Source organism: Eutrigla gurnardus, assembly GCF_963514095.1.
Source record: "Eutrigla gurnardus genome assembly, chromosome: 23".
Lineage (NCBI taxonomy): Eukaryota > Metazoa > Chordata > Actinopteri > Perciformes > Triglidae > Eutrigla > Eutrigla gurnardus.
The window spans coordinates 5,268,425-5,290,582 of record NC_139934.1 but is presented as its reverse complement, the minus strand read 5'-3'; the positions used below and the strand labels follow the sequence as shown (position 1 = coordinate 5,290,582).

The following is a 22,158-nucleotide window of genomic DNA, read 5'->3' as shown; positions in this document are numbered from 1 at the left end:
GCTCATTATTTTACGAAGAAGTCGTCTCAGTAGGGAACGAGTAATACCATCGTCACTTCCGCCCCGCCCACACACCGCCATTGGATACTCTGATTCGCTAGCACACCGCCAATCAGAGTATCCAATGGCTCAGACGTCCACCAGCCCACCTCCTCAGACTTCGTATGCTCAGTCTGATCAGACAACGTCCGCGCAGCTCCGAAAGCTTCCGACGCAGCTGTACACACCAAACATATGTGTTCCCGACCTCGTCCGAGCCTCTCCAAACGCTTCAGACGTCCAACGGTTGGGCCGGTGTGTTCCTGCCTTAAGTCCTCTCATACCCCTTTTCCACCGAGGCATTTTGAGGGTCGGTTCGGAGCCGGTGCCCAATCGCGAACCAGTTCTTCCTGTTTCCACAGACAAAGAGCCGGCTCTCGGCCTGGAAAACTGGTTCCCGAGCGGCCCCAACTCTTTGCTGGGCTGGAACAGGGCCCGGCTTACGTTAGGGGCTGGGGGCGGGGTTAACGATCGAGGCAACGGGGGAAAATACGCCGCTGCGGAGTGCGGAGTTTTACTAACGTTCCCAGTAAGTTTCACTTTTAAAATGTTTCACCTCGTTGCAAACTAACGACACATTTCTGTTTAGTTTACCAAGCTAGCGATTACGTTCGTAACAGCAGCAACTAGTGGCTATGCATCCTCGCGTAATGTAAGCTGACCGGCTAGCTAGCCAGCTAGCGTGATATTGCTAACAACAACGTTAGCATGCCACTTTCTGACTGCCGTTGGCTCACTCAACGTTACCAACTACCAACGTGACTTAACATCTATGTTCGCAGCGCCGTGGACACGTTTGTGATTAAACCGCTGTTCTCTGGTTTGTGTTTGTAGAGCTGACGGACATCGGCGATATTGAACGGAGGTCCAACCTGCAGATGACTACACATCAAACACTCCGATCTATTGATCACACACTGTTCTACACTTTAAAAAATGTTGTGATTTTAGTATTTTGTGTATTTTATTGTTATTGTATTATTTACCAAAATAAACACTTTTTCTGAAGAGACATGTCTGCTATGCTTGAAATTAGCACTGCGGGGAAACCTCAGACGTATACAGTGACGTAATGACGTGGTTCTCTAGCCGGTGGAAACGCAAACAGGTTCTCGGACGGTTCGCAAGTTGAACCAACTGCGAACCAGCACGGCACCGGCCCGGCTCTTGAACTAGGTTCGCGTTGGTGGAAAAGGGGTATCAGTGACTTTTTAGATGAGATGGATGCCCTCCTAAGCTGCTCCCCTGATGATGACACACCACTCGTTGTCCTCGGTGACTTCAACATCCACCCAGGAAAGCTGCATTCATCTGAATTCCTTGACTTCTCCACATTTGACCTCACACTCTCCCCCTCTCCACCCACCCACCATTGTTTTACACTTTTAATCCTTTTCAAAACATGCAATAAAGTTTTCACTTGCTTGTTGCCAATCATGTTTTTATGTCCTTTTCATGCTATTTATATTTACAGTCTTGAGCCTCAGTTGCCAAAAATGAAGAAGATATCGGCCAATGAACATAAGAGGGTTGGGCCACCAAATCGCAATTAGCATAACTCTATAACCTTTGGGCCAAAAATTACGAAACTTGAAACCTATGTTGCCATAACTTCAAAGAACATACATGTCAAGTTTAATCAAATTGAGTAATGTTTGGCGCTGCCACAAATTTCCAAAAAGTGCCATTTTTGGCCGTTTTTGACCATTCACAGGGGTCGTACTAAATCCAACTTGTGCTATACCGTTGATCCGATTGATACCAAAATTGGATATGTGGTTGGAAAGGCCTTTAGGACAAAAAGTTACTCAAAGATGCTCCAAAAGTCTAGGGGCGTGGCCACGGCGACGCCATGACTGCGCTACTATTTTCAACCTTCGCCACAGGCATTTAAACTTCACCGTTTCTTCTCCGATCTGCTCCAAAATATTCATGCTTGATAAGAGTCAGGTCCTGAACACAACTGCACTGCAATTTTAACTCACAGGTAGAGCGCCACCTAATGGCGACATGAAATGTGTCTGATTTTAGGCCCTTTTTCTGAGCAACAGCCCCCCCTCTAGGTTAAGCGTACACCTATGAAATATTTTTTCCTAGATAGCCCAAGTAGAGATGTACAAAAAAGCCTCTGAGACCCACCGCCTAAAGTCATGATAAAGTGGGTAAAAAAAATGTTTTTAGCCAAGTGTGTAATTCAGCCAGGTTTTCACTCAATCTTCACTCAGGACACAGGGGGGAGAGACACAGGGGCACAGCGACCACCAGGGGGAGACAGAGATCTATCAGTGACACATGGAGAATCTGTGAATCTCACATGCAGTTCCTGTCTGCTTTACACCAGATCAACAGTCATGCCACTTTTAATTCCTTTTTTTAATTTCTCTCATTTCAGGCTGGACACAAAGGGAGGAGGAGAGATGGCACACTTCACATGCACCTCACACAGCTGTCAGTTGAACTCTGCCATAAACATCCAAACTATTATAACTTCAGTGTTTCTTCTCTGATCTGCTCCAAACTTTCCACACTTGATTAGAGTTCCTTCCTGAACAAGTCTGCACTGTTATATTGCCTCACAGTCAGAGCGCCACCTACTGGCGACAGGAAATGTCATTGATTTTGTGACTTTTTCCAAGTAAAAGCCACACCTGATTTTTTTTAACTAATTCCTCTCATTTCAGCTTGCAAGGAGGACACAGGGGGAGGAGGAGAGATGTCACACTAGGGGGAGGAGGAGAGATGTCAGGAAGGCATGGACATGTGTGTGAGCTCTGTGACTGAAATGTAGTTTCACTTGTGAATGCAGCCACTACACGACTGCACGTGACAGACAGATGGCTTTGAATGTCAATCGCTTGTGTCTAAACTTGCGCTACAAGGAGGTTGCCGCTGCACAGGTAGGCGGCTGCCACGCTGCCATGTGAATGCAGGCACTCCACGACCGCACGTGAGAGATGGATGCCTTTCGGTGTCAATCGCTTGTGTCTCAACTTGAGCCACGAGAGGCGGCCGCGCCAAGGGTAGCGTCCACGACACTGCCCTGTGACCGCAGGCAGTCCACGAGCGCATATGACCGAGGGCCCGTCACAGCACTGCTTGCAGTTTTAATTATATTTACAGTTTTGTGCCTCAGTTGCCAAAAATGCTACACGGCCTGAAAGAAATTGAACATTAAAGCAGAAATGTTGTGATTTAGTATTATTTGAATATTTTCAGATGGTGTTGTTTTTCCCTGTAACATTTTTTAAAATGTTATTTTGTGGGAAGTTTCCGAATACATTTTGCAGAGATTGCAAAACTCTTTGCTGCAAATGTGCGGTTCTGGGTCACTGGTGTTTGAGTGAAACTGAATCGGACGGCCTGAGCTGTTCCACCACCGTCCTCACTGAGGTGGACTACTTTCTTTCCTTTCCCTCAGCTGTGATTGGCTCCGGCACAATTTCATGTTGGTGAAAATGGTAAGGAAATTAATTTCTTTCATGCAGTGAGTGCAAAACGCGTTAACAACTTGGATCAGTGTACTTTATTTACTGTAATATGGAAATTGCCTACCGCTTATCATGCTCCTAACCCAATGCATGCTGGGATAGGTGCCACTCAACCGTAGTAAGTAGGTAAAGAGATGACTGTATAACTGAACATAAAGTTAATTTTATTATCTTGTTAAGTCGTTTCCAGTTTCTCTTTGGTGATCTAATAAACATCATTATTATTATCGTTGTGACTCAGAATGTTTGAGGACCGCTGCAGTAGACAAACTGTACACTTGTAGTTTATGTTCAATATTTACTTTTTATGTGCGCTGTCAAACAATAAATGGTGTGGAAAATGGCATTAAAAGGAACTTTACCCTCATGCTGAAGTTTCACGTTGGTGCCGAGCTGGAAAGATTTCTCAGAGGAAGAGTGGGAGTGTCGGTGAGGATGCCGGGTTATTCTGTGAGTACACTGAGATTTGTCTCTTTATGATACAGAATAAGGCGTATGATGAAGAGAAAGCCTTTACATTTATATTGAGTTCATGTATTTAGCCTATGAGTGATTGGTTGCAAGATTCAGGGTTTATTCTGCTGGCAGGATTGCTACAAATGTCACAGGTTTCTATTTAATATGACACTAAATTGTAGCTGGATGATCAAATACGAATCAGATTTTTATAGAACAAACAAACACATTTGCCAATAATGAAAGCCAAGCTTTTTTAAAAAACATTTTTATTCTTAAAAGATGTCTGATGGCGCTGACAGTCGATGCATAAAACATTAAACACATCCGGGTCAAAGTAAAGAACATACAGAGGGGAAACTTGATGATTTTCTGACTCCATAGCTGCACTATCACCAGTGTACCGACGCTGATGTTTCAAACAACTTATTATTGCTGCTTGTGGAACCAGCGACCTGCTCTTATAGTCGTCTACTGGAGGTTTAAAAACAAGAAAGTGACATAATACTCCACCAAAGAAGGAAGTGGACAATAAACACACATTATATGGATTATTATAATTGAATGTATTTTTTTTACTAATATATGAACAACTGAATATTAAATGTAAATGATCTGCTAATAGCTCAACTGTAGAAAATGCTGTCTGGTGTTAGGAAAGCAGAGGTGCACACAATAATTGCTGCTTGCTAAAGGATGTGGTCTTTCATGTTGTCATCCATTCCATTGGCTCGCTCCTTACAGAGGCCTTCATTAATCCTGGAAGATCTATATGAGGTGTGAAGGGACAATGTATTAATAATTGGTTTACTGTAGTACAAAGTCTGTTGAACTTGACTTTACCTGCAGCTGATCATGTCCTCACATAAACGTTCTCTTCTTCTGGTTCATTCATATTCTATGTAAAAAGCATCAGACGAATGCATGAAAAGAGGATTTCCCTTTGTTTGTTCAGGCATTTAATTCTCACCACAGAACAAAAGTACTCACTTCCTTCTTAGCAATCATCACCTTTAACCCCAACCACAGAATATGTAACTAGCGGGGTCGTCAGTCAACTGAATCATTTCATTGTAGTATTTAAAAATAGTACTTTGTTTACTGCTCTCTCTGTTAAACTCAAAGAATATACTATACCATGTTCTGGTTGTTTGGAGCCTCTGATTTCTTCATAGACACAAGCATCACCTACAGAGCAGTGAAAATCAAGGTCATATCAATCATTGTGATCCCGTTAAAACCATTTGTATATCCTCTTAAACAAAGGGGGAATAGTTAGCTTAACAGTTAAGGATGATGCCTAAAGGGAATAATAACTCAGGCTGACCGTGGAGAAGAGAACTGTAGACTTGTTGTTGAGCATCAACCAGGTCTACAGCTGGGCTCTGATTGGTGCTCTGAGACCTGCTGGGTCCAAAACACGTAGTAAATTAGGTGGATTTAATAAGGAACATGTAATGCAACGCTGTTATGTTCAGAATGAGAGGAGGCAGACTTGTACTAACCTCATGAAGCTTGAATCTGTAAAAAAAAAAAAAAAAAGGGATTTTATATTGTAAGTCATCGTATTGTTTCCATGACTTGGAATTACACCTTTGACTTTTTATCATCGGACTGTAATCAATGTGATATAAGAAGGAAAACATCTCACATTTTGACTTTCTGCAGTGATACAGACCCAACAGCAGGATCATAATCATTAAAACTCCACAAACCAACCCGGTGATCAAAGCGACAGGAAGTGGAGAGCTTTGTTCAGACCCGGGCACTGAGACATCACTGTGAACTACACACAAATCATGAGAAAGACACACAAGTATTACTACACACTCGCTTAAATCCTTGATCATACCTTTCAATGCTACTCATGTAACATTGTTATCTCTATGTAATTACTGAATATCTGAATGTATAAAACACAGTTTAAATGAAACAAAGCAGACTTCTAATTCAGTTCTAACTTTTTAAATCATTCTCACATTTTACCGACATCCAACTCTCTGGTGACTTCTGACGCCATCTATTCAAAGCCTCACATCTATACAAGCCTTCATCTGACTTTGAGACTGCAGAGATAGCCAGCTCCCCTCTGCCCTGATTTGGGAGGAGTTTTCCATTTTTATAAAAATCAACATTAGAAAGAGCCTCGTCTGTCTTCGACTTGCAGCCGAGAGTGACAGGACGTCCCTCGGCCACAGGAAGGGCAGGGCTCACCAGCATCACATCGTTGTCTGGAACAAGATCCAAGAAGATGAAGTTTTGGTCAGAAAGACCAGCTGGTGCAGGTTGAAATACTGTTGAAATACTTCAAATTAAAATAATTTAAAACTCACAATTCATAGTGATGTTGACTGCATTGCTGAACTGTCCTGTTCCAGACTCACACCAGTACACTCCACTGATCCGGGTGAGGTTCATGATGCATGTGGATCCAGTCATTGTCCCCCAGATAGCACAGGACAATGGGGAGCCATATGAAGAAAACCTGCTCACTCTCCACTCAGTGGAGTTTCCCTCACAGCTCAGTGACGGCGACTCTTCGCTGAAGTGTTGCACTCTGTCAGGACTCACTGAGAGAGATGCCGCTGGATTGAAGTCTGAAAAACAAGACGTAATGAGGGGACAATGGAAATAATCCTGCAGGTTTATTGTGTTCTTAATCTTTTTAATTGTTGGTGAGAAGAAACAAAGGATCACACCAATAGAGACATTATTGCATTGACCTCAAACCTGTCTGCAAACTACGTTGGCCTTCCAGTAACGTAAAAACCTAAACTTAACTAGAATATCTCCATAATAACTAAATTTCTTCTTTTGTGCAAGAATGGAAAAGTCAAGACAAACCTACCTCCAGACCAGACAAACTTAGTGGCACTATAATGAGTGGAGTAGACTGGATCTCCTCTTTCAGCCCTGCACATATATCCTGCCGTGTGCGTCTGTCCATGAACAATGTAGGGTTCAGTCCCGTTGGTGCTACCAGGTAGCAGCTCATAACTGTAGGAGTTGTTGGAGCTCTCTGAGGGTTTGGGAACAACCTTATACCAGTAGAACCTCCATCCTGCAGACGGATGCTGAACACTGCAGTTCAGAGTCACCGAGGCTCCAGGACTCAGCCATGATGGAGACACAGTGAGATCAGGCTTAGGTTTATCTGTTGGACATGATTTCACAGAACAAAGACATGTTATGATGAGTCAGTGGAGCACTACTTGTATCCTACTTAGTTCTCCATCTCCAAATGTGTCACACAAGTGTGAAGGTGCATCGTCTTAAAATATATCAACCAAACTAACATTTGAAATAATATAAACTTGTTTACATTCAGCAAAATAAAACAGGTGACTTACTGGAATCAAGTTTCAAAGTGAAAGCACCACTCCAGTCTGTGTAGATTGTGTATTTTTTACTTCTGCCCCTGCACCGGTACTCTCCACTGAGTGATGACCTAATCATGTGGTCACATGGGTTTTGAGGTCTGTATGAGTTGGGTGTCGACCATTCGTACTCCCACTCAGTGTCTCCTCCATCCTCGACTAGACACACAAGAGTGATCGTCTCTCCAGAGTATAACTCAGGCCAGTTGGGTTGCAGAGTCACAACAGGCCTGATTTTAACTGTCCATGATTCAACAGTATCAGTGTATTAAAGGTCAAATATCTTTTATTATGAATAAGGATTATTTCTACATTGTGTTCTCCATATCAACTCACCACTTATTCCTTCACTGTACTCCGTGTAGAAAACTGGGTTTCCTCGTCCTCCTCTACACCAGTAGAGTCCTCTTTGTGAGACACGGATTTGTCCGTTTGAGAGGAGAATGTAATCTTGTGTGGTCAGTGGTTCAGAGGATATATCTCTTCTGTACCAGAAATATTTCCAACCAGAGGATGATGATGATGATGGTGGTGATGATGGTGATGATGGGCCCACAGAGCAGGTCAGGGTCACATTGTTCCGTTCATAGCCTTTGCTGAGACGGGCCTTTGGTCGTGCTGTTAAATGTAGAACAAAGACATGAATATGGTCATTATCTTCTTGGTGCTGCTACATTTAATGGAAGAAAATAATGTAGTAATGTTAATTTCTTTTAAATCTGTGTATATAGTTAAGGTTTAGCGACCTGATGGAAATCAATCAACGGTGACCATCACATACATTAACCACTGAAAGTGTAGATTAACTTAAGCTAACGTGGATTCTAGAGAATAAAAACTCCCTCTGCTTCACTCTGGGAAGGTTATACGTCTGCAGCTCCTTAATGTGAAAAGTACTCACGTTGCATTTTCAGTTTTACTGCTTCAGATTCTTCGTCCTCAAATTTACACGAGTAAGAGCTCTCGGTTGACGTCGGAGAAGTCGTCACTTCAAATGTGTTTTGATGGTTTATTTCCGTTTCTATCAATGATCCGTTTTTGTAGAAGGTTGCATCCTCCTCTCTCTGATCACGATGCCGACAGCGAAGCGTCACCGACTCTCCTCTGAACAAGGTGGACGCAGGAGTTTGCAGGATCACATCTTTGTCTGTGTAACACAGATGGTTCCTTTTTCTTTTTAATAAATCAGTTCAATATATCACAAATATATATAATATATATAATAAAAGACAACATTTCCCCTGAAGGAGGCGCCACTTTCAAACTGCCCGGTTTAATACATTACTCTTATGACTAATAAGGGACACTTTGCACATCAAGATGCATTCATTTCTAGAATGTACTGTCCTGTATTACTCTCTCACAACAGATACAATGATTAAATATGTGATGATTGCTCCTTTAAACAAAGGATATTATATACATTCATACATTATATATAAGAACTTTAAGCTCATATCACATTATATCATATTAGCACTTTATCAAACAGGGTGATCATATTCACATGGCTCATTAATAAGTGATTTGTCATGAGGTAAAACTTTGAGAACTTACCTGATATAGTTAGAGAGACTTTATTACTTTCTTTTCTTAGAGATCTGGACCACTTATAATCACCAACACAGTGATATTCACCACTGTAGACTGTAGTTAGAGGTGATGTATAATTCTTATGTTCGTTGAAAGGGAGAAAAGTGCGACCATCCTTCCTGATCTCGTAAAACCAGTCGTTGTCATTTCCTTCCCTCATGTCACACATGAAGGTAACAGACTCTCCGGTAAATAAAGTGGACCAGTTTGGCTCAATGGTCAGCAGAGCATCTAGAAACCAACACAAGATGCATGAAAGTGAGATGTTTTATTTCCTGTCACTGCACTTATCCTACAGTTAAAACGTGATACTGCTTCATCCCGAGTGGATATCAAAAGAATAACTGTGTAATTACCTTGAGCTGGTTCACAGTAGAGGATGAGAGCTGAAACAGAGTTTGAAACATCGTCATACGTTATCAAACTGGCTGTAAAACAAACAACATCAGGCATTTAAGACGTTGCATCGATGGGAACTATGATTTAAACAAAGTCCTCACAGAGAAACCCCAGCACACGGAGCACAGCGTGTCCCATCCTCACGCTGCTTCTGGGAAATGCTTCTATTCTGTGGAGAGAAAGCTTAAGACACACCAAGAACATTGGATGAAATCAGGAACTGCAGAGAAAATGAAGATGTATCACATTAAGTGTGGGACCGGAGGTTTCATCATCTTCTGCTTCTCAGTTTACACGGTCCGTTTCCTTCTTTTTCACACCATTCTCACACAAATAGACCAGTTTGAATTACGACTTTGAAAATGATATATTTTACTTTCTTTCCTGCATACCGGTAGATATGAGGCTCCTGTTGCCTCACAAAGTGTCAGTAATTATTCATGCTGCTGCTTAAAGCTCACTTTGTCATCCAACTGGGAAAATTCACAAAACATCACAAAAGTTGAACTGCAGTATACGGTAGAGATATGTAATGGTGAAATTCAGTTGTTTTTTGTCACAACTTCCCCCACAACAAGCTACTGTGCCCCACTAACCAGAAACAGTGTTATTAATACAGAAGTAGGTAAGTATAATATGCAGACCAGGGGTCCGTTTCACAAAGCAGGTTTAGTGAAAACCTTGAGTTAGTTAACCCTGAGATGAGGGAAACTCTGGTTTTTCGGTTTCACAAAGCCAGTTCAGCATAAATCTGAGTCAGTTACCCGGGTAACATACTCCGTGAACCTAACCTGCTCGCTAGCAGGTTTGCTTCAACAAACCCTGAGTTTCTCCCTACATGTCTCCGCCTTTTTCCGGAATCTGAACCAACTCTGAAAAAATGTGCCGTCCTTTCATCGTCAACCTAATCGATATGGAAATAAAAGTGATTCTAGCAGTTTTGCGTTGGGAGACAATTTTGCAACCTTTCCTTCCAATCACATTAGATATTATCTAAACAATATTCTCCGACATTTTCAACATTTCATATCATGGACATAATCCGCAACCAGATTCTTTGCGGAGGTAGTGTTTTTGCGAACGGGAGATTTATGAAATGTTTAAGTACATTTCTGTGTTGAAATATCTGCTTATATTTACTGTTTAATATGTGAAATATGATCAAAATCATATGCCTTAGTCAACGTATTTGCGCAATATTCTTATGCTTAATTTTCTACTGACGCCACTTTGTTTCTGTGCCTGGGGGGATTACACCCAATGAAAAAGATAATTCATTCAGTGCGCTACTTTGTTAACTACGGGAGTTGAACCGCTGTCGCCTGCGCCGTGGGCGGCTTTGTTAAACATTACACCACAGTGTCGCTGTGGAAGTCTGAAAATAAAGACTTATTACCTTTAGATCAATAGACTGTTTCATTCAGTTATACACATTAGATCGGGCAGTAGTTGTCTGCCACGCTAACTATCGCTACTTTGCTGCAGTTACGTTGCTCCGCTTTCTCAGGATGAGCTTGTTTTCTACATAAACACTCAGTAATATCTAATGACGCTCTCCCCGTTGCCATGGTGAATCGTAGTATCGGAGCTCCATTGATGATGGCTTTATAGAGTCGGCAGGCACGCGGGTAACTCAGAGTTTACATACTCAGAGTTGACTGAACTAATTCAAAACCGCTGTTCTGAAACTGAAAACTCAGAGTTGCCCATCTCAGAGTTGGTCAACTCAGAGTTCAGGGTTAGGTTCAGAGTTTGTTGAACCTGCTTTGTGAAACGGGCCCCAGGCCAAGGTAATGCACATCAGTATTTACAGTTCTGATACTGCAGCGCTGCACAGTAGGAGGGGCCTGGGTTCTGGTTGCTTCTGTGTATGCATTGCCACTCTGAGAGCAACTTCACCAGTAGGGGGCACTGTTGTGCTGCCTTGTTCTATGGGAGACTGCTGGCTCGAAACATGAATGTTCCTATGGTCAAACTCATGAGTATCATAATAACTGTGTATTTTTGCAAGAAATCATTTAAGCAGCAGTAAAAACTCTTATTTTGTAGAAATGTTTTCCCTACAGATTATGAAGTGTGTCATTGAGCATGTCTGTCTGTTAGTCTTACTGCAGCGTTTCTCCTTTCCAAAGACATTTCGATGTGATGTCATGTTGATGACTCGGTACAGACCACTTCAGCATGTTGATTATTAAATTAATAATGGGATTGCGATGGTACATTGGAAGAATTTAATGTAAAACAGCTGGCTGTAATTTTCTTTTACTTTTTCAAAAAGAAAATGTTTTATCAGGCCCGACCAGACTACATGTTCGCTCCCACTTTCCGGCCATCATTTTTTTTGTTATGGCTACTCATCACCACAGAGTTGATAGGCCAGAAGAGGAAACAGACTTTCTGTCCCCACTGGGAGGTTGGCCGCCTCCGATGCTTGAGTTGCTTCCTTGCATGCAGTGCTGTACTGCTGACTGGGCGTCTGCTGACTGGGGATCTGCTGACTGGGGGTCTGCCTACATGGTACGTACACCTCTGTTCAGTTAATGTATTGGCATTTACAGTATCTGTTTACCTGATGCAGTATAGGTCAGGTTAGCAGGATTGCCTGTTCAGTGAGTTTGCATCTGCTTTAAATCTAATTTTGTAAATCATGCTTCATTTTAAAAAAAAATAACATCCAATAATTCATCCATTTAAAATGACAAAAAAGGTTAAAGTGTGGATGGGGATCACCAGATGACCCCATGATACAATATTATCACAATTCTTGTCACAATATGATTTAAAAAAATGTAATAACTTATGTTGTGATACATTTTCACTGTGATAAATGTGATAAATGTTGCATCATGCTCCAACTGTTTATTGCAGTCTACAAAGTGAAATCCTGCTGGCTTTAACCAACAAACAAACAAAAACAACCTCCTCTGCACCATCTAGTGGCCTGAATAAGGATTTCTTACCAAAAGGTTCAATATGTATTTGCAATATTAATAGTTTATATAATGAAACGTTTGAACAGAGGTCTGAACGAAGAGGGCGGGGTTTTTTTTCAGTTTGGTGATGTGTTCAAAGTCAAAGTTTCTGTGATGTTTCCAAATGACCTACCCTGCCTTTAAAAACACATTTTAAAAAAGTAAAATAATTATTTAAAAAAACATGATGACAGACAGACAGAGAACACAGTGGGGAATTTAAAAGTACAGAAGAACTTAGTGGAGGTTATTACATGGCAGTGAATTATATCACATGACAAGATGACATTTCTGTCTCTTCGTTCCTGCAGTGCTGGATGTGAGGATGAGGTGCACTTTGTTCTGTATGCTGGAGGTATTCTGTGAGTACATGCTTCACTTTCTAAGTCCAAGTCACTTTTAAAGTTTGTCTGAGAGAGCAGCTCACGTTTTTCTTTTTTTTATTAACACTATTTCCGTAGTTTGGATCTTGGCTGGTGGCTCGACTCAACACAGGAAGTTGTGATAGCTGCTTTATCTGCAATAATGTTCCAAATAAAAAGACTAATTGAGTATTGCTCTTTATTTTAGTGGTGAATCCACTCCTTTACGTTGGACAAACTCAAGGTGATTGCACAATTCCCCTCCTTTATTGTTCTCGATTTTGTCTGTTACCATAAACCATGTGGCAGATAAACTTCTTCTTGTTATTGTTATTAATATGAACAGAAACAAACAGGCCTGTTGTGACTATACATCCTAACTGGCCGAAGATGTACGCGAAAGAGAGGATCACTCTAAAATGTGAGATAAAGAACGGAGGAAACGATGGATGGGAATACGAATGGAAAACTTCCAGCTCAATAATTCCTCCCAAGAAGAGACAATACATGATTAAGAGCGCCTCTAATCTCCACAGTGGATCCTACAGATGTGCTGGCCGAAACCAATCCCATCAGCGGTCCTCAACTCAGTGGAGTCCAGACTTGAAATTGACAATATATCTCAGTAAGTTCCATTTATTTAATTGTTAATTAGAGTTTTTTTAAGAAAAGAAACCGTGTAAAACAAATCCGCCTTTTTTTCTGACAGATGCGCCGATGCCGGTCCTCACAGTGTCTCCATCATGGCTGAGTCCCGGGGCCCAGGTGAATCTGAGCTGTGGTGGGCTTGAACATCCCTCTGCAGGATGGAAGTTCTTCTGGTTCAAGGCGGTCCCCAAAGACACTGGCAGCTCCTACAGCCGTAGACCGCTACACGCCAGCAAGCAGAAGAGACAGAGTTCTATCAGCGTTCGTGGGCAGGAACACACCACCGGGTATTTGTGTCGCGCTGCAAGAGGAGACTCAGTGTATCACACTCAGTATAGTGCACAGAGGTTTATCTGGTCTGGAGGTCAGTACACCTGCTTTCTTTATTCCTCTCACCGAACATAGTTATTCTGAACTAAATCCACAGAGCAGCCCCTCTTTAGTTTTTTTTTTATTTCCTTATTCAAATTCCTGGCTGGAATTTATGTTCATGAAATACATCATACAAATATGAAAAAGACAAAAAAAAAAGTTCAAAAAGGGACAGGAGGAAGCTAAGCTTATCAAGTCCTGCCCCTTCTTTACATTATCACGTTTAATTTACATAAAGCTCATATCTTTGTGAAATAGTCATTATGCAAGTCTGAATATGAGATAATAAACGATAATAACAAAATAAAAACGATCAACCGCTATAACTGTTCATTAAAAAATAATTTGAGGGTGTCCACAGTTTAAAATTGAACTTGAATTAAATTAAACTTCTGAATTAAATCAATGATTCATTTATTGATTATATGTTTTAAACAAAAGGATCACAATCTAACATTTAATTTCCACTGTCCTTAATTGTAAAATATCCTTTTGCTTAGTTTGAGGCATTATCATGTGTTGTTTAATCATTATTTTATTTTCAGATTTCAGCCCAACAGTGAATCTCACAGTGAATCCCGACAGAGTGCAGCACTTCTCGTCTGAGTCCGTGACGCTGAGCTGCGAGGGAAACTCCAGCAAGTGGAGGGTGATGAGGTTCACTGAAACCGGCCTCTTGTCCCACTGTTACGACTGGGGCACCATGACCGGATCCACATGCCACATCAGCCACCTGAATTACAGGGACGCAGTGTACTGGTGTGAGTCTGCATCGGGAGATGTCAGCAACGCCGTCAACATCACCGTACACCGTAAGCTTTAATCACACAGGTTTCACCTGGACAAAATGCTACAAACATATTCATGGTAGTGAATTCAAGGTTTTGGGATATTCCCTCTTCAGATCACTAAAAAATGACAATAATTGGTGGTTCTAGGGATATTTTAACGATGTTTCTTTCTGCAGTTTCCAGGCCTGAGAGCAGTCCATCCCTTGTGCTGCTGCTCACCGGAGTCCTCCCTGGAACCGTATTGGTCATCCTCCTGCTCTTAGTGTATCGCTACATAAAGTCCAAGGGTGAGAATACAATTACAGAGGCGGTAAATGGCACCGAAATTAGGAGATTTTGCTGGCAAAAAATAAAAATAAAGATAGAAATGTCTTCTTTTACAGATCCATCCAGTGACAGGTTGGTGCAACACTCTCTTCCCTCACTTTGAACCTTACTGTTACGTTCACTGCAGTTCCTTTATATATATTTATATATGTTTAGACCGGAGCAGCCTCAGAGCACCGATCTGGATAAACGGGTCGACCCGGATGCAACTCAAGAGCACATATATGCCTCACCTCTTGAAGGTTAGCCTTCCTTAATCCCGTTAATGCCACCATCAGAATTCCCTCACTTTGAAATGAACTATTTTTTTTGCACGAAGCCACTGAAATGTCAGAGATGAAGTGATGTGATTTTGTCTTGATTTTTAACTGACCCGTAGGAGACCTATGCACGTACGATACAATTGGCGGCTGTAAAGACATGGGAAATGGTACGGTACAAACATTTTCAATGTGGAAGTATTGGAACCCTATTTTATTTGTAACGGATTGAATGATTTTGAAAGAATTCTTATTTTTAGGTGGATATGCCAAAGAAGTGGGTGATGATGCCACGTTTCATTCGATTCAGCTGAAAGGTATCGAAGAGAAGAGTGAGCATGAAGATCCAGTGGAAAGCTCGGACTACTATAATGTATAATGTGTATCCATGGTAACCACAGGTAGCCCAAGCTGTCCAACTGCTGGGTCAAAAATGTTATTTAAAAACATCTACATTGGAGGTAGGTTAGTATGCAGTTTTGATGATACAATTCAAACGTCAGAGGGCCAGCCCATGTTCAGAATTATTTTCAGCTCCTTTAAAAAAAAAATGTGACTTTGTTCCAGGTCCATGAAGAGAAGTGTATCATCAACAAAACAAGTTGCACAGATTACAACTTGAAAAACGTCACATTCATGGCAGTTTTTTTAGTAGTACAACTGCTCTTCAGATGTGTTTTAGTACTTTGTAGCGAGTAAATGAAATAATTTAAAGCTCAGCAAAAAGGAGGGAGTGACGGTGAGAGTGCTCACTCCCATATTTACCAAAAAAAATGTGTTTTTGTCTCCTCCTCCTAAGGATAATTAGTCCCATGAACAATTTAGATATTTGTTAACTTTCATAATATTTAACGGTTGTTTCATCAATATCACCAATACCTAATGGTTTACTAGCAATTAGTTCCCTATGTTTTTCCTGGTAGTCTGAATGTTGCATAACTTATTATAAATAATACATTTATTTTATTCTATTATTATTATTATTATTATTATTATTATTATTATTATTATATTACGATATGTAGAAGAAAACTCTTCAGGTCCAATTCTGTGGCTGGTTCAAATGAGGTTTAATCACTGACAGTGAGAAAAGAAAATCACAGTGTATCCATGAAGATCCAGTCTGCCGAATGGCCTGGCCGAGGTGGATTTATACAGAACATTCGGGAGAACAAAAGGGAAGGCGTCATGAGTGGATTTGCATTGAATCAACACATGTCTCTCTGCAGAGGAAGAGACATCTGTTGATGTCTACAAGGTGTGACCGTTCTCAGGAGAGCTAGACGATGTCACTACAGGGGTCACTCATCGGGCCTTGATCAATGTATGAAAAACAAATGTTACGGAGACAGTTCAGGAAGAGAGGAAAGATCAAAGAGTCTTTTCATCAAGACGGCAAGGGTTAAATTCAATAGAAACACTTCAGCAGGACATTTGATATTCCCGAGAGAAAGGAACATTATATGAAGGCAAGGCAAGGCAACTTTATTTGTATAGCACATTTCATACACAAGGCAGACTCAAAGTGCTTCACATCATAAAACAAAGTGAGAAGAGTTATAAGAACAAATAAGAAATGTAAGGTAACACATTTTCTTCTACAGTTGCTTTGTGGATTCCTGCTGATTATTCTCCTGCTGGCGTGGCGTTGCTACCGGAAGTCAAAGGGTGAGACCTCGTGCTTCGGGTATTTTTGATGGATCTGATGTGAAAGAGTAGCGCCTCGGTTTCCAATACAACACAATGAAAACGAAGACCAATCCAGCAATCTCCCACTCTCTTCCATACGGCTTAAAAGCATCCGGAAGAAGGGTGGGGGCTCAAGATGCAAGCGAGCAATGCTGTAGTTAAGAGACTGCCAGCAATCCCGGAAATACAAGAAAGTACAGGTAGTTTATTTGTCTCATCAGGACGGCGTGATGAACCGGAGGAGAGCTGCGTTTACTCTGATGTGAGGATAGGATCGGCTGCAGGTACGGTCACTCGCACATCTCCATCCAATATTTTGCGTTGAAAGTATTAAATCAGGTCAGATCACAGCGGAAATCCTAGGTGGCTTCCTCATTTTTTATTTATTGGTCCTTGAAAGCTGTGACTCGTTCCCTCCTGTCTCATTTGTATTCATGCACATTCTATGTGAATGAGAGGCTGTCATATTTTTGAGGACTTTCTGATAACATCTGTTGATCATCTATTGAATGTAAAACAATAATTCAAACTCGTCACCTCTCTCTTCATAGGAAAACCATCTCTTGCAGTAACAGAAGAAACGGTTTATGCTCAAGTCAAAGTGGGAACGGCTCATGGTAATAATGCTGATATGTAGTACGCATGTTTGAGATTTATGCCTTTAAATTGTAAAGCAAATATGTCTTAAATAACTTTTAATCTGTTTCCTCTTCTTCTCCAGGTCCATGAGAGAAGCAAATGCATTTTTCATGTAAAATGAACTTTCCTTTTAAACGTGGATCAATAGTGTACTTTGTTTTACACTTTTAATCCTTTTCAAAACATGCAATAAAGTTTTTATGTGCTTGCTGCCAATCGTGTTTTTATGTCCTTTTCATGCTATTTATATTTACAGTTTTGAGCCTCAGTTGCCAAAAAAGCTGCGACATTAAAGCAGAAATGTTGTGATTTAGAATTATTTGAATGTTTTCAGATGGTGTTGTTTTTTCCTATAACATTCTTTAAAATGTTATTTTGTGGGACGGAATACATTTTGCAGAGATTGCAAAACTCTTTGCTGCAAATGTGCGGTTCTGGGTCACTGGTGTTTGAGTGAAACTGAATCGGACGGCCTGAGCTGTTCCACCACCGTCCTCACTGAGGTGGACTACTTTCTTTCCTTCCCCTTAGCTGTGATTGGCTCTGGCACAATTTCATGTTGGTGAAAAAGGTAAGTAAATTAATTTATTTAATGCAGTGAGTGCAAAACGTGTTAACAACTTGGATCAGTGTACTCTATTTACTGTAATATGGAAAAATGCCTACCGCTTATCATGCTCCTAACCCAATGCATGCTGGGATAGGCGCCACTGAACGGTAGTAAGTAGGTAAAGAGATGACTGTATAACTGAACATGAAGTTAATTTTATTATCTTGTTAAGTCGTTTCCAGTTTCTCTTTGGTGATCTTATAAACATCATTATTATTATCGTTGTGACTCAGAATGTTTGAGGACCGCTGCATTAGACAGACTGTACACGTGTAGTTTATGTTCAATATTTACTTTTTATGTGCGCTGTCAAACAATAAATGGTGTGGAAAATGGCATTAAAAGGAACTTTTCCCTCATGCTGAAGTTTCACGTTGGTGCCGAGCTGGAAAGATTTCTCAGAGGAAACTTTCTGTCCCCACTGGGAGGTTGGCCGCCTCCGATGCTGGAGCTGCTTCCTTGCATGTAGTGCTGCGCTGCTGACTGGGGGCCTGCTGACTGGGGGCCTGCTGACTGGGGTTCTGCTGACTGGGGGTCTGCTGACTGGGGGTCTATCGACTGGGGGTCTGCTGACTGAGGGTCTGCCTCCATGGTATGTAAACCCCTGTTCAGTTAATGTATTGGCATTTACAGTATCTGTTTACCTGATGCAGTATAGGTCAGGTTAGCAGTATTGCCTGTGTGTGTGTGTGTGTGGGGTGGGGGGGGGGGGGTCTTTGTGTTCAGTGAGTTTGCATCTGCTTTAAATCTAATTTTGTAAAACATGCTTCATTCTTTAAAATAACATCCAATAATTTATCCTTTTAAAATGACAAAATAGGTTAAAGTGTGGATGGGGATTACCAGAGGACCCCATGATACAATATTATCACAATTCTTGTGTCACAATATGATTTACATTTTTTTTTGCGATATTCAAGTATTGCAATAACTTATATTGTGATACATTTTCACTGTGATAAATGTCATAAATGTTGCATCATGCTCCAGACAAGCTGAACTGTTTATTGCAGTCTGCATAGTGACTGCACCAACAAACAAAAAAACAACCTCCTCTGCACCATCTAGTGGACTGAATAAGGATTTTTTACCAAAAGGTTGAATATGTATTTGTAATATTAATAGTTTATATAATTAAATGTTCTCGTAGATACTGGTTTATAGTAACCCTAAACCTGCATGTGGTAAACCCAGCACTTAAAGGCCCCCACACACCGCCCAGACGTCCAACTGCCTTATCCGACCACTCTCCGCCCACTCTGTTGCCTCTCGTCTGACCCGTTCGGCAGAAAAGTTGTGTTGTACACACCGCTTCGACGTGCTTCCGACAACACAGCAGCGTGTACGTTCTGCGCTTGCGCAAGATGCAATAAGCCTCCTTAACAGCGGGTGGCGCTAGTCTTGTGCCAATACTCCAAAACAGGAAAACAGGAAATGACGGAACGGAGTGCAGATAAAAACAATGCACACACAGTCTTGGTTCAGTATTCGTTCGATTCAAGAAGACCTTTGTGGACTAAATACTTGGCATTTCTGGAAAGATGACTCTGGCTAGGGTGACACTCGCGTTGTGTGCTCTCGGGCTCATTATTTTACGAAGACGTCGTCTCAGTAGGGAACGAGTAATACCATCCTCACTTCCGCCCCGCCCACACACCGCCATTGGATACTCTGATTCGCTAGCACACCGCCAATCAGAGTATCCAATGGCTCAGACGTCCAACAGCCCACCTCCTCAGACTTCGTATGCTCAGTCTGATGAGACAACGTCCGCGCGGCTCCGAAAGCTTCCGACGCAGCTGTACACACCAAACATATGTGTTCCCGACCTCGTCCGAGCCTCTCCAAACGCTTCAGATGTCCAACGGTTGGGCCGGTGTGTTCCTGCCTTAAGAGCTTGTCACTACAGCTGCAGCATCAGGACAGCCGAACGAAGACAGTTGAACAAAGACAAGGGAGTCGATCTGTGGGAGTCCATTGAGGTGGGCATAACATCTCAACCACCACCCATCACAGCCATGTGTCCTATCCCAGTCAGGACATCACACTGGAGAAAATTTTACCAGAGACCCCTCGCTCGAGGCTGTAACCCATCCAATCTCTGCTACCCACCATTCTCCACCGGTACGGAACTTAATTTACTAGGGGGGCTGTGGAACTGCCAGTCTGCAGTCAAGAAAGCGGACACCATTTCAGCGTATGCCGCCCTGCAAACTCTCCACTTCCTGGCCCTTACGGAGACCTGGATCACCCCAGAAAACACTGCCACTCCAGCTGCCCTCTCAACTGCCTACTCGTTTTTACACTCCCCAAGTCCAACAGGTCGAGGATGGAGGAACTGGACTTCTTATCTCACCCAGGTGGTTCTACCAGGTCCTTCCCCTGGACCACCTAACCCGATCTGCACTTGAATTCCATGCCGTCTCTGTCACCCTTCCTTTCAAGCTCAACATCATAGTGATCTATCGCCCACCCGGTCCTCTCATACCCCTTTTCCACCGAGGCATTTTGAGGGTCGGTTCGGAGCCGGTGCCCAATCGCGAACCAGTTCTTCCTGTTTCCACAGACAAAGAGCCGGCTCTCGGCCTGGAAAACTGGTTCCCGAGCGGCCCCAACTCTTTGCTGGGCTGGAACAGGGCCCGGCTTACGTTAGGGGCTGGGGGCGGGGTTAACGATCGAGGCAACGGGGGAAAATACGCCGCTGCGGAGTGCGGAGTTTTACTAACGTTCCCGGTAAGTTTCACTTTTAAAATGTTTCACCTCGTTGCAAACTAACGACACATTTCTGTTTAGTTTACCAAGCTAGTGATTACGTTCGTAACAGCAGCAACTAGTGGCTATGTGTCCTCGCGTAATGTAAGCTGACCGGCTAGCTAGCCAGCTAGCGTGATATTGCTTACAACAACGTTAGCATGCCACTTTCTGACTGCCGTTGGCTCACTAAACGTTACCAACTACCAACGTGACTTAACATCTATGTTCGCAGCGCCGTGGACACGTTTGTGATTAAACCGCTGTTCTCTGGTTTGTGTTTGTAGAGCTGACGGACATCGGCGATATTGAACGGAGGTCCAACCTGCAGATGACTACACATCAAACACTCCGATCTATTGATCACACACTGTTCTACACTTTAAAAAATGTTGTGATTTTAGTATTTTGTGTATTTTATTGTTATTGTATTATTTACCAAAATAAACACTTTTTCTGAAGAGACATGTCTGCTATGCTTGAAATTAGCGCTGCGGGGAAACCTCAGACGTATACAGTGACGTAATGACGTGGTTCTCTAGCCGGTGGAAACGCAAACAGGTTCTCGGAGGTTCGCAAGTTGAACCAACTGCGAACCAGCACGGCACCGGCCCAGCTCTTGAACTAGGTTCGCGTTGGTGGAAAAGGGGTATCAGTGACTTTTTAGATGAGATGGATGCCCTCCTAAGCTGCTCCCCTGATGATGACACACCACTCGTTGTCCTCGGTGACTTCAACATCCACCCAGGAAAGCTGCATTCATCTGAATTCCTTGACTTCTCCACATTTGACCTCACACTCTCCCCCTCTCCACCCACCCACCATTGTTTTACACTTTTAATCCTTTTCAAAACATGCAATAAAGTTTTCATTTGCTTGTTGCCAATCATGTTTTTATGTCTTTTTCATGCTATTTATATTTACAGTCTTGAGCCTCAGTTGCCAAAAATGAAGAAGATATCGGCCAATGAACATAAGAGGGTTGGGCCACCAAATCGCAATTAGCATAACTCTATAACCTTTGGGCCAAAAATTACGAAACTTGAAACCTATGTTGCCATAACTTCAAAGAACATACATGTCAAGTTTAATCAAATTGAGTAATGTTTGGCGCTGCCACAAATTTCCAAAAAGTGCCATTTTTGGCCGTTTTTGACCATTCACAGGGGTCGTACTAAATCGAACTTGTGCTATACCGTTGATCCGATTGATACCAAAATTGGATATGTGGTTGGAAAGGCCTTTAGGACAAAAAGTTACTCAAAGATGCTCCAAAAGTCTAGGGGCGTGGCCACGGCGACGCCATGACTGCGCTACTATTTTCAACCTTCGCCACAGGCATTTAAACTTCACCGTTTCTTCTCCGATCTGCTCCAAAATATTCA

General features: G+C 42.1%; 2 protein-coding genes and 2 long non-coding RNA genes across 4 annotated transcripts; 3 read left to right on the top strand and 1 right to left on the bottom strand.

Annotated features, from left to right (window-relative positions):
* Nucleotides 1–4,672: 4,672 nt before the first annotated feature.
* LOC311009102 (Fc receptor-like protein 5) lies at nt 4,673–9,490 on the bottom strand (the record flags this gene model as incomplete). Its single annotated transcript, XM_084003076.1, has 11 exons — nt 4,673–4,751; nt 5,703–5,769; nt 5,963–6,214; nt 6,317–6,580; nt 6,832–7,137; nt 7,334–7,600; nt 7,697–7,978; nt 8,262–8,507; nt 8,918–9,184; nt 9,310–9,339; nt 9,454–9,490. The coding sequence occupies 11 exons, from the start codon at nt 9,488–9,490 to the stop codon at nt 4,673–4,675; spliced, it is 2,097 nt and encodes a 698-aa protein (XP_083859202.1).
* A 3,584-nt stretch (nt 9,491–13,074) lies between these two features.
* LOC311009101 (uncharacterized protein) lies at nt 13,075–14,529 on the top strand (the record flags this gene model as incomplete). The annotated part of the gene is made up of 4 exons (XM_084003075.1): nt 13,075–13,107; nt 13,223–13,311; nt 13,396–13,698; nt 14,252–14,529. Exons 3-4 carry the CDS (start codon nt 13,404–13,406, stop codon nt 14,527–14,529), a joined length of 573 nt encoding a protein of 190 aa, XP_083859201.1. The 5' UTR covers nt 13,075–13,107; nt 13,223–13,311; nt 13,396–13,403.
* Nucleotides 14,530–14,978: 449 nt separating this feature from the next.
* On the top strand, nt 14,979–16,046 carry LOC311009200. Its single transcript, XR_014596617.1, has 3 exons — nt 14,979–15,066; nt 15,204–15,254; nt 15,345–16,046. It is a non-coding gene; the product is annotated as an uncharacterized lncRNA (long non-coding RNA).
* Nucleotides 16,047–16,635: 589 nt separating this feature from the next.
* LOC311009217 lies at nt 16,636–17,628 on the top strand. Its single transcript, XR_014596622.1, has 4 exons — nt 16,636–16,752; nt 16,995–17,057; nt 17,325–17,390; nt 17,495–17,628. It is a non-coding gene; the product is annotated as an uncharacterized lncRNA (long non-coding RNA).
* Nucleotides 17,629–22,158: the final 4,530 nt, after the last annotated feature.